Raw genomic sequence first — 13,110 nt, forward strand, 5'->3', positions numbered from 1 at the left:
TAATGTTTATATATGTTTAATCAAATTTTATTAAATGAATATAATTAATTATATTAAAAAACATTAGACTTATCGTGCATGGCACGAGCCTTAAGCTAGTATTAATATAATTTGACGATTTTTTCTAATATTGATCAACGGATTATTAACTTTAACTACATATTTATACTAATATTTTTGAAAAATAAAACTTAATTGTTTTCATGTGAAATACATGTACGTACATCTCTTATACTCCCTGCGGTCCAAATTACTCGTAACTTTGGAATAAATATAAAATATTCTAAAGTTGCGAATAATTTGGACCGGATGTAGTAGTTTTATTCACGATCTTATTGTGAATAATATACAAAAGTTGTTCATCAACTACTCGATGATTCTTATAATTTTCTGAAAGAAAAGATGGATTTAACAAAACATGTGGGAAAGACATGCATTGATTTTCTTGTGATATGTTAATCAATAAAAAATTATGCAATAATATTATCAGTATATTGTTGTTAATTATATTTAACTGCACTAACTACCTTCTCTATGAAATATGTAAGGTTGTGATAGAGAAAACAATGGATGTTTTATATTTAGATTCAGAAAGCCAATTATTTCGATACTCCTTTCGTATTTTTTATTTATTCCACTCTCTTTTTGGAGTTGTATTTTATTATTTGCTCCATTTCCATTTATGAAAATTATTAACAGATTAATTGACTCTATTTTTTTTTAAAAAAAATAAAATCTTATTGCAAATACTAAAAACATGAAAAAGATAATACATTTAATATTTAACTTATATAATATAATATATATAGTTTTACGTAATTTGTTAGTTTATTCACATTGATTGAATCCACTTGTTAAAGGGCTAGATTCACCGGATGTTAATGTATGAATTGTACTTCCTCCGCCACGCATTATGTGCAACAAAGTTGCTTGCACAAACTCCAAGAAGAAATTTGTTAAGTGTAGATTAGTTTATGAGAGAGAAAACAAGCCCATGTGATTAAGGAAATGAAATGCATGTGGGACCGTTACTTTTGGAGCAAAAACCTGAACAGCTTTATAAAAAAAGGGAGGGAACTTTTAATTTTCAGAATTTTTAAAATTTCAGCCAAATTTAAAGTTTGGCTCCACCAGCCATATTAAGTACCAAAAGAGCACTATAAATACACTACTACAGTCAAGGAGTTTCCCTCTCTCTTCATAAATTACAACCACCATAAATACACTACCAAGTTAGCATTAAATACAATCAGTTTACAAAAATACAAAATCAGCATTATACTCATGGTTTAGTGGGTGGTCAAAGCAGCATCATTTGAAGGGTCAATCTTCAGCACGTACTTAGCTTCTTTAGTTCATCAACTGCAAAAAAAAAAAGACTAAAAAAATGGAAGAAGAAGATTTTGATCAGTTTTATGGGTTGGATCAATTATTGATGGAAGAAGTGGGATTACAACATCAAGATAACAACACAGATGCACAAAATGTGGCACAAGTAAGTAGCAGAAAACAGCTAACACTAAATGGAAAAAGAAGTATTGTTGATGACATTTTATCAACACTACAAGATGATAACTTACCAAGAGGTGCACAAACCAAATTAGCAAGAAAACATGGTGTTCACAGAAGCACAATCAGCAGAGTTTATGCAGATGTAAAGAAACAAAAAGCGAAGGGTGAGCTGATAGATGTCAGAACCAAAAAATTGGGCAAAACAGGTCCTAAACCAAGGGAGTTCTCTGATGAATGGCTGCAATCAGTTCCACTGAGGCTAAGAACAACAGAAAGAAAATATGCAGCAGCCTTAAAAGTATCCCATGTCACCATTCATAGGCTGAAAAAAAGAGGGAAACTCAGAGTGCACACTAGCACTAACCATCAAGCTTTAAGTGATAACCATAAGGTGGCAAGGCTGCAATGGGTATTAAGCCATCTCACCCCTGCTACACCAACTGAAAATGCAACATTTGAGGACATGCATCATGTCATCCACATTGATGAAAAGTGGTTTTATTTGAGCCCGGAAACAAGGAGGTTCTACTTGTTACCAAAAGAAGAAGACCCACACAGATTTCAACAATCCAAAAGGTTTAAGATTAAGGTCATGTTTATGGCAGTCATTGGACACCCAATTCGTGACAGAAATGGTGTTGTCATTCATGATGGAAAATATGGGATTTTCCCATTTGTGGTGAAGGAACCAGCCAAGAAATCAAGCAAGAATGGGCAAGCAGGGACTCTTGTCACAAAAGCAATGCAAAATGTGAATAAAGATGCAATCAGAGAAATGCTCCTCAACAAAATCATACCAGCCATCATTTCAAAGTGGCCCTCATGCATGGATAAAAATATATGCATACAATGGGACAATGCAAGGCCACACAAAATCCCCCAAGATGAGGAGTTTATGGCAGCAACAACACAACAAGGGTTCAACATCACAATGCAGTACCAACCCCCTCAATCCCCTGATCTTAATGTTTTAGATTTGGGTCTTTTCAACACAATCCAATCAATTCAATATGAACATTTTCCGACCAATTTGGATGAGTTAATTGAGAAAGTTGAAGAGGCATTTGCTACATTTGATGCTAATGCAAACAAATACATTTGGCTGTCATTGCAAAGCTGTATGACTGAAATTTTGAAGAAAGATGGTGGGAACAATTACATATTGCAGCATATGAAGAAAAGAGTATTGGACAGACAAGGCATTCTTCCAGAGAGGTTGGAAGTACCATATGAATTGGTTCAATCTGCTGTGAAGTACCTGAATGATAGGTTCATGCCTTCACATCAACAACCACCAGTTAATGATCATGAAATAGAAGTTGATGCAGATTAGGAAATTTCAGTGTGTGTAAAGTGCAAAGTAAGTTTTTGGATTTAGGGCCTACAATCAGACTGCCACACATAACCATATGTAAGGGACTCAAACACACTTGTGGTTATATGTAACTTTTGAGTAGTTTTTTTTTTTTGTCCTTTTTTTCTTTTATGTGTCAATGTATTTCATGTCAGGCAGTTAGAATAGGTCCCTTTTGTAAGGCAACTATGGTGTATCACTTGAAAAGAATGAATCATTCAATGAAAAACTTTTGAGTTGCTAATGTTATTGCATTGTGTGTTTCAAATAAGGGTTCAAAAACTATGGTTTCAAAAATTCCATCAGATGGTTTACACTTTAATCACCACATACAAACCAAATATGGTTACCTCAACACCAATGTCATACAACATAGGTGGAGCAAATCCATAATGCAATATGTTGATCATGTGAGTCCCTTCATCATATGGACCACACAATGCACACCTAAATGAAATGAGGGGGACTCTATACATAGGATCCAAAAAGACTCCAATTCAGTGGAACATGATGCACACATAGTGATCTCTCAATAGTGATCATTGAGATCACAGCCCAAAAAAAACATAAAGTCATCATTCACCCATCAGCAAACCCTTCAAACAACTAGGGACTCAAAACGCAACCATAGGCAACAGGGTACTCACAACACCATCAACAGGATACCAACAACATTAGCAACAACATCTACACCAGCAAGTAGGGACTCAGAACAGTACCACCCAATAATAACAGTTGACAACCACAATAAAAGCCAACAATACCAGCCAATATAAAGGGAAATTGAACAAGGGACTCAGAACAGTACCACCCAATAATAACAGTTGCCAACCAACAATAGAAGCCAACAAAGAATAATAGTAAACAAACAATATCAGCAAACAAAGAATAAAAGGCCACCAATAGCAGAAAAACAACAATCAAACAATATCACCCACCAAAACAATACCAGCCACCAAACAACACCAGCCAACCAAAAATAACAGCCAACCAACAACATCAGGCCACTAATAAGAACAACCAACCTACAACAACATGCCACCAACCTGTAACAAGCAACAAGTCACCAAATTTCTCCAACAGTCACCAAACAATACTTTTTCTTACTCATTACATAAAGTGTTGCTTACTCACACATAAGTTTAGGGTCAATTCTTCCAAAGATACTAACCATTTAGTTTAATCACTTTTATATGTCATATACACACAATTAGTAGGTGTATGAAGCTATACCATAATTATTGATTAAGATATTCTATTATAGTTTAATCACTTTTATATGTCATACACACACAATACATGATTAAGTCATTATTTCGTAACTAAGACAAGGAAACATCAATCATTTAACAACCAATATTCTTTTATGTCTCTTTGATATTATCAAGTGCCAGACTTTGAATCAAATATAATTTCCAACAATGGATATTTCAACCAACAATAGGCAAATTGTCTTTGAAGTCTTTGAAGATTGTCTTTAAAATCAGACATTAACCAATAAAGTTGGACAGCAAGGAAGCAGATGCAATACAAGGCAAAGTATTTACCAGGATAAGACTTTTTCATGGAGTTCAAAAAAATTGTCTAATATGGAGTACTCTATTTATAGTACATGTTATTTTGATTAAGGAAAAAATCACTCTCAAGCTCCTTTTGATTAAGGAAAAAATCACTCCCAAGTCTATATATCAATTAATATCGTCCAGCAGGCAAGAAAGGCAATATTTTGAAATTGGTGCAATTCCAGCAGTTGATCACCTCATTCAAACTTTCAGTGTTCTAGGCTCTTATCCACAAAAGTAAAAGAATAATCTGAGACCTTGATTAAACTTAGAGCAACATAAGCATCCTTGAAAATAATCACTTATCCATCCACAAATAGGCTGTTCTCAAAAGACACCCTGCTACTACTTGCAAAACAATCATGCTTTAGTAAGAAAATTCTAGGTGACTTCAAAGACAATCTAACAAAGAGCACTTCACACCCCACATCATATAAAACATACACTCCTTAATAAATTCCAACAATGGATATTTCAACCAATTAACACCAACACAAACCAATTTCAGCAATTATATGCGCTGCACATTAAAATAAAAAGAAGATTGAGGTTAAGAAACCGTTACGCTGCACGCAATCAGTTGGATGGATGAAATTTGCGGTCCAGATCTTTTACAAATTCAAGGAGACAAGGATCAAATTTCTCCTCATCAACGACAATCCCAGATCGGACCCTCTTGTACCCGAGTTTGGCCTCTTCAGAAGGGAAAATCATCTTGGGGGAAGGGTCGGACAATTTGAAGCCGTACAACTCTTCTTCCTCCGGGGTTTCATCTGGTTTTTCAGCCACCGTTGAAGTTTCATCTTCTTCAACTAGTTTCGCCCCTTTTCCCCTTAATCTCCTCATCAGATCAGAAGAAACCCTCTTCAATTTTTTAGCCTTAGGTTTTGGCCTAGGCAAAGTCTTCATCCAAGCACGGTACTCAACATCGGTCATATCATCCACACCATTTTCGTCGTCCTCAATTGATTTAAGGACCGTACCAAGAGCCTCGAAAGATTTCTCGGATAACACCTTCTTAGCTTCCTCAGATTTGTAAAAACGCTTGGGTGAAGAAGATTTACCCTCCAATGAATTCAAAAGTTTCGCTAGGACCTTCGTTTCATGGTCGTCCTCACTTTCGAAAAAGGCATCGTACATAGGGGTAAGATCTGCCATTTTTAGGGACTCAATTTCAGATCTGAGTAAGAACAGGGAAGAACGAGTTATGTATTTAAAGAGTGAGAAAGGAAAATGAAAGAGTTTGAAAGAAAATTGAAGAGTGAGAAACGAAATGGGTGGAGAAGATGAACAGTTGAAGAAAATCGGTGAGAAGAGGGAGAAAGAAGGGTTTCTGGAATTTTGGGGAAAAACTTAGGGTTTGTTGAATGTGGGATGCAAATGGGTTTTGACGGTTGAATTCGATTTTGTTAGGTGGGGATGAATTAATTTTGGTGGGAATTATTAAGTATAATAAGTTATGTTATAATTTAAGTAAATCTAATTATGAAAATTGATTGTATTTAGTGAGAGTAAAGTGAGGGCAGAAATGTAATTTCACTAAAATAACTTAATCAAAAAGGAAATTTATCATTTGTTGCACATAATGTCAAACATCCGTTTTTGGTAATTGTTGCACATAATGCGTGGCGGAGGAAGTATTTATTTTGTATGATATTATTTTGCATGTATATTTTTATTATGTGATTAATAATGATCAGAAGCACTATAATTGTCATTTATTAGAAATATTGGGTATTCGTTCTCCAATATAATTTTACGTTAATGACATTTGCACTTACAATCAAATCCTAACCTAACTAATTTAATTTATATGTTCACGTTGTTTTATAATTCAGATATTTCCTAACTCAATAATTTAATATTAAACTTTAATTTTTTTTCCTAATATCTTTAAATTATAAAATAAAGGAATATTTGTCAAAAGTAATACAAACTTTGAAAAATCTATACTGTTATTAAGTACAAAATTTAGATTTTTGAAAAATCTATACTATCTATATATATATTAAAACCCAAGGCAAGAAATGTAATCATGCCACGTGTCATCATTCTTGCCACGTGTCATGAATTGATAAATGATGTGGGTCATGTACTCATGTGATTCATGTCATATTAAAATTGATCATTAATTTTTTTCCTCACAAAAAATTAATGCTCATAAATTCTTATTTTTTAATCCCCATTCTTTCGTTTGCTCATCCATACTTTGAAGAAATTTATAATGGTCGATAAAAATTCCTTTAACAAATAAAACAGACTAATATGAAGTATAAAAGTTAGGTTACTACATATTTCATAATGAATTTTGATAGTGTTTGATAAAAATTTTTTAAAAAAAAAAAATTATAAAACCACCAATAGATTTCACTTTAATTTATTAAAGTTTTTTTTTTAACAATTTACTATAGTTTTTTATATAAAAAAATAACCCGGTGCATCGCCCGAGCCTCAAACTAGTTATTAATTAAAACTTAAGATAAAGTGTGTTATTCCCCAACGTGTCGTTATTTACTTTACAAAATGTCATGTAACCGATTACATGTCAATGTAATAACAATAATTAGTAATAATATTCCAATGAATAAAAAAACCACCAAACCATTTTTTTTTTAAGATATCAAGTCCTTACTGGATCATTTATTCATTTTTTTTAGGGAAAGCAGTGGATCATTTATTCATTTATTATATTACCAAAAGTACTTACGAGTGGTTAATAAGAGCAATTCATATTTCTTAAAATATTCATAAATTTCTACCCTGACATACGCTTAATGAGTCAATGATCTTAATGCAATGTCCAAAATATATTATAAATTTATAACCGATAAGTCCATAATAACAAACCAGAATAACTCATTATTTTCCTCATACTAATTAAATTTGAAATTAACCAAAAAAAAAGGCTGTTGTAATGATTTTGGGGGTCCTGTTCTAAAATGAAAAAATGGGCCCTCAATAATTTTAAAACATACAAATTTTAATTTTTAACCTATTATTTACGCCATACACAATTAGATAACCCTTATATATTGGGAAGATATTTAGCAGTTTGATAAGAATAATTATGAAAAATTAAAATTAATTGCTTAAATGCTTTGTTGTTGTTACGGAATATAAATCGTTTATTTTTAATTTGGCTGAAAATTAACTTTTTTACGTTGAAAATTCTGAAATGTAGAAATATATATTATAATTTCATGGAATGGAATTGATGTAATTGTGAAAATACTAATTTGAATTGATAGAAGAATATGAAAAGTCTTAGAAATTAATGTAGGAGCTTGGATTAATAGAGGGAATATGTTGTGCATTATAAATAAGGAGGCTCTTGAGAGTTGTAGTATTAAAAAAAATATTAAATAAGAATTGAAAAGAAAAAAAAATAAAAAACAATAGGGCCTCTAATAATTGGGGCCCTATGCTAGGGAGCACTTTACATTCCCTATTCTACGCCCATGAACCAAAATTAAAACCTAAACTCATATATACAACCTTTCACCTTCATAAGTGTACTACATAACTATTTCTAGTTTATTTTTTTTTATATATTTTTTTTAAATATATAAGATGTAACTGTCAATGGTATCACCAAATTCTACCTCAATTTTTTTCAAAAAAATAAAATTTACGCCAACTAATTACTTTTTTTTTTTTTTTTTTTTTTTTTTGTGTTCTACCTGGTTCACCCTTTGGGCTAATCCGGATTCGGGGATCAACGTCAACTAATTACTTGATTGTTCACTGCAAATAAATGTTTTGAATGTTATAATCCTTCTATAAAAATAATCCATTTTCTGTCAAATAATGTATCTCGTGATAAATAATCACCCTTCTATGTTCTAAATTAGAATAGAATATGTGAGCTTCCATTATTGGGAAGAAAGATCATCGAGAATAAATAAAAGTATTGTGTGGGTTTATTATTATTATTATTATTATTATTATTATTATTATTATTATTATTATTATTATTATTATTATTTTCTATAGAGCATGAACAATGGTTTAAACTTTTTTTTTAAATGCTACTAGGTACAGATACCTAGTCTATTGTCATTGCAAGCCGTAGAAGCTATAAAGAATATAGGTAAGCTGTATAATATTTCTAGCTAAATTAGACATAATCTGGCGACTCATGATGACTTCCTAATTTTTATGTTCATAACTTTCTTTACTTTTTTTTTTTCCCCTGAAAGCATAATTTTGCTAAAGCCTTTAATCAACTATTGACTCATTTTGTACTTTCAAATTCAATAAATAAATACGTTTAGAATAACTTCACAATTCAACAATTCACTTGATTCATTTTTAATCACATAAAACATGTAACGACCCGAGCCAACAACTAGTGGAAAATAATATGTAGTTTTGTAATCAACTATTGGCTCATTTTGTACTTTCAGTTTATAAATCCAATAAATAAATACGTTTAGAATAACTTCACAATTCACTTGATTCATTTTCTTTCAAATAAAACATGTAACGACTTCAACTAGTGGTAAATCACTACCCTTTCAAAACCCACAAATGCAGTTACTGTTTGAAATCAATAGTGCATATCCATAAATACCCTTGTTCCCTTTTTTTCCTTTTTTTTTTTTCCCTTTTCCGATTTTAAGGGGTTTGACTTTGTACTTTGCGGTTTCTTTTGGGTTGGGTTTTGCTGCCTTGTGGTGGGTGCTGGGCCAGCCTGTTTTTTTGGGTTGCCCATTTGTGTGTTTAGCGTTTTTAATTCGTAATTTTATTTAGGAGCTTTTTTTTCCTTTCCTTTTTCTTTTTTTCTTTTTTTTTTTTTTTTGGCAGTGGGTTTTGGCATTTATGTGTTTATTTATTTTAATGTTTTTTGGGTTTTCTTTTTTGAGTAGCGTTTAAAATCTGTAGTTTTTAAGGGTTTTTTTTTTTTTTTTTTTTAAAGCAAATTTTAACCGTGGGATTAAATTTTTTGAGTTTGTAGTTTTTTAGAGGCTTTTATTTTAATCTTCTGTATTTTATTTATTTTTGACCTTATGTTAGTTAGTTTGCTGTTGATCATGGATTGGTTGTTAGTGAGCTTAGTGTAGTGAGTATTACTTGGTACAAAAAAATCTTGGTTAGTCCAGTCAATGAGACTTTGCTTGTACAAGTTTGGTCTTCCATGTTTTAAGGTTCATGTTCTTTTGGGTTTGTTTGACTGGGAATGAGGCTTGAATTTTTAAAATGTTTTTTTATTAATTGAGTGTGTGCTTGTACTGGATATATATATAGTGTGCTTTGTGAAGTGCATCTATCACTTTCACTTTCTATTTTTTTCTTTGGGTGTTCTAGAGCTTCTGCTAGAGTGATTGTAATTCTAAACAAGGAAGCTCAGGTAACCAAAATCTTATCAATTGTTTGAGACTGATACATTTGTTACATATGTATCTTTTTAGCTGCTGCATTGTCATGGTCTTTACTACAGCTGCCAATAATTTAACGAACCAAAATGATGACTACCAGTGACAAATGACAATTCCATATACTATAGGACTGTGACAAGGACAGATTGGATATTGCACTATAATTTGTGTGTTGATGGGTGTGTTTTCTACGTTATGTTTTTGGTTCATGTTATGGAGTTTATGTGTTGGATCGATGTTTTTGTTTTCGGCTTTAGAGAATTGTGTTTGTTTATTATTATGAATCAGTGCTCTTGATTGTTTTTGTCTATGCATTGATTGCTTAAAAAAAATGAGAGTTGTTGATTTAGTTAGTTTGCATTTCCTTTTATTTGATGGACAATTGGTATAGGGAATTTAATGGATGTGTGTTGTTTGGAGAGGAATATGTTCTGTTTCATATGTATATTGTTTGCTTAGAGGACATGTGATGGTAAGGTTGCTGGTTTAATGTGATGTATTTTGTTTAGAAAAGAGCATGCTCTATTTGATAGGCTATTTGTTTGGAGGGGAGGAGGGTGGGGGTATTTTGTTTAAAATCTAGATCATATGCTGGAATATGTGCTTGTTTTGAGTGCTGATGTAAAGTGGATTTTTGGTAAAAGAAATGTTTATTTTGTTTGATTTGTTTATTTTGAAAGGTGTCCTGTTTTAAGCATGGATAGTGATTTGTTTACCATGTAGTTCTATAATTGGATATAGCTTTATAGAAAAAATGTATATTTTATTTGTTTCTTGTTGGTTTTTTCTGTTTCTTTTTAGAAGGGTGGGGGTATTCTGTTTAAAATCTAGGTCATATGCTGGTATATGTGCTTGTTTTGAGTGATGATGTAGGCTGGGTTTTTGGTAAAAGAAATTTTTGTTTGGTTTGATTTGTTTATTTTGAAAGGTGTCCTGTTCTAAGCATGGATAGTGATTTGTTTACTATGTAGTTCTATAATTGGATATGACTTTATAGAAAATGCATATTTTTTTTGTCTCTTGTTAGTTCTTTCTGTCTCTTTTTAGAGTTACATATGGGAATCTTTTATGCTGTTAGAGGATGGTTCATTGCTATGGGTTAGACAGAGAATTTTCCTTCTTAGAGTGCTGCCATTAGCCTTGTAGTTACTGTCTAGACTGTCTACATAAGAGCAATCTTTGATAAGAATCATGCCTTCAGCAATGCACTGATTGTCTTATAATTATTTACAGGTCATGGACTTACCTCCCACACAAGTAGTGATGCCTTTCCGTCCTCTTTTGAAGTAGATTACCAGTTATTTGAGCTTCCCTGATCCAGATTACCAGTTTGTTGATGAGCCTGGAAGCATTGCTTGTGTGATTGTGAAAACAGATTGTGGTCCCATTGCATCTGTTTACATTGGGGGTTACACTAAGAGTATAGAAGAGTCCTGTGAAGTGGCTGCTAGGAAGGTTGTCTATGATCTTATGAAAAAATATGATATAGTGGTTGAGGATGTGACCTACTTGAGGAAACAAATGTATGATCGATGTGGTCAGTTGTTTTGGTTCAAGAAAGAAGAGTTGGAACGTATTGAGAGAGATGAGCCTAAAATTTGTATGTATGATGATATTCCTTCTGGACTTGAAAACAATCACAAGACGATTGTAGTGGATTTTGTTGTGATTCTAAGGGCTATCTTTAGAACTATTGATATAAAGTGCACTCCGATTGAAACCATTGAGCACTCTCCTGTTTAGTACATTTCATGGTTTACCATTACACCTCATAGAGAAGGCATAGGATTCCGGTGTCTATTTAGTGACTACTGCCGGACTGCAGCTGCAGCGAAGCAGAGCCTAGCTAGAAAGGCTGTGGACTACCTTTCTGATGTGTTTAACCTTGTAATAATCGATGCTAATTATAAGGTGACAACAGCTAGATTTGATGCCATTCTATGTACCTTAGAGAGGGAGAGCTATATAGGTGTCAAGGAGAGAGTGTTAGGCATTAAGGAGCAGCTAGAGCCTTCTACAGTTCTTATTGAGCAAGACTGTCTTACTCCTCTTGGACAGGAGTTTCAGGTTCCTGTATCTATTCCACCTCTTTTGCCTCCTAAGAAACGGCTGTTGCGACATATATATGCAGAAACAAGTCCTCTTCCTGATTCTGATTGTGAGATGGTTTCGATGTTTCCAGTGCCTGAAGATCTAGGAGGCTGTTTTAAGCGTGCAAAGTCTGTTAAGCATTAGGGGCTTTTAGTTGTGTCTGGAAATTAGTACTGCTACGGATGTATTGCTTAGCTCTTTTTGCTTTTCTTTCCTTGTATTGAGCTAGGCTACTAATTTACTGCTAAGACTATTTTAGAATTGCCTTATATGCTTTTGTATGGTGTAAGGCCTTTGTTAAGTTTTATTATGTAGGATTTCTTTTGTGGTGGGCTGTTCTGCAGCTAAACTTATGTATTATAAAATCTGTTTGGATGATGTAATGGAGTTGGTTAAGTCTTTTGTTATATAAATTCTATTGAAAGTAATCTTTTGATGTCTTAAATATGCAGTCTTTATGTATGTCTTTTCTCTTATTATTATTGATGTTGGTTTGTTGCTCGTAACATGCTATTGATTGTAACCAGGAATGATGTACTAAAGGAATTCAGCTAATGGACACTATATTAGTAATTGTAGCTTGATTGTTGGTATACACCTATTTACATAGGAGTATGTCCTGTACCATGTCTTTGCCACTCCATTTTTAGTTTAGATCTGCAAGTTAAGTTTTTCCAAGTGTTTTGTGTGAATGAGGATCTTACAGATCGTTTAATACGAGAACCATCATCTTCAAAAGGATATCGCAGTAAACGCCTTAAAGGTTTAGAGTCTGCATCTCACGATGAATTACAGAGGTATAGATACACAAATAAAATATATTTTGGTAGACATGTTATATTAAGGCTACAAGGCAGTTAGCATTAGCAATATTTTGTTTTATGGTCAGAGAAAAACCTGTAATGACAAATGCATGGTGTACTGCTTTTACCTTACTAGGTTGCAGCCTGAGCCTAGCACAAAACCTGCAAAGATACCCAAGAATAGACATCCAGTGACAAGTAACTGAATTTTTGTTCAGCTTAATTTTTCATTTCAGCTATGCATGTTAGTGTACGTATACATAAATAAATATTTTATGGGGATGCTGTGATGAGCAGGGATTCCTGATGCAGCAGTTGGTAAGAAATTACCTAAAGAACCCTACCAGCTTCCTTCTCTTACTGAATGTTTAAAGTGTAGGGCGCGGAAATTTGCTTTTGAGACACCTCAT

The 13,110-nt window shown here is 32.8% G+C and overlaps 1 protein-coding gene across 1 annotated transcript; it reads left to right on the top strand.

Moving 5' to 3' along the window:
• Positions 1–1,387: 1,387 nt before the first annotated feature.
• Positions 1,388–2,845, top strand: LOC145633034 (uncharacterized). The gene has a single exon (XM_081685341.1). It carries the CDS (start codon positions 1,388–1,390, stop codon positions 2,843–2,845), a length of 1,458 nt encoding a protein of 485 aa, XP_081541467.1.
• The last annotated feature ends 10,265 nt before the right edge of the window (positions 2,846–13,110 follow it).

The sequence above is a fragment of the Chenopodium album genome, chromosome 5 (genome assembly GCF_948465745.1).
Source record: "Chenopodium album chromosome 5, dcCheAlbu1.1, whole genome shotgun sequence".
Classification (NCBI taxonomy): Eukaryota; Viridiplantae; Streptophyta; class Magnoliopsida; order Caryophyllales; family Amaranthaceae; genus Chenopodium; species Chenopodium album.

Coding starts and splice junctions, on each gene's coding strand:
- LOC145633034 (XM_081685341.1), top strand. CDS start 1,388: ATGGAAGAAGAAGATTTTGATCAGTTTTATGGGTTGGATCAATTATTG.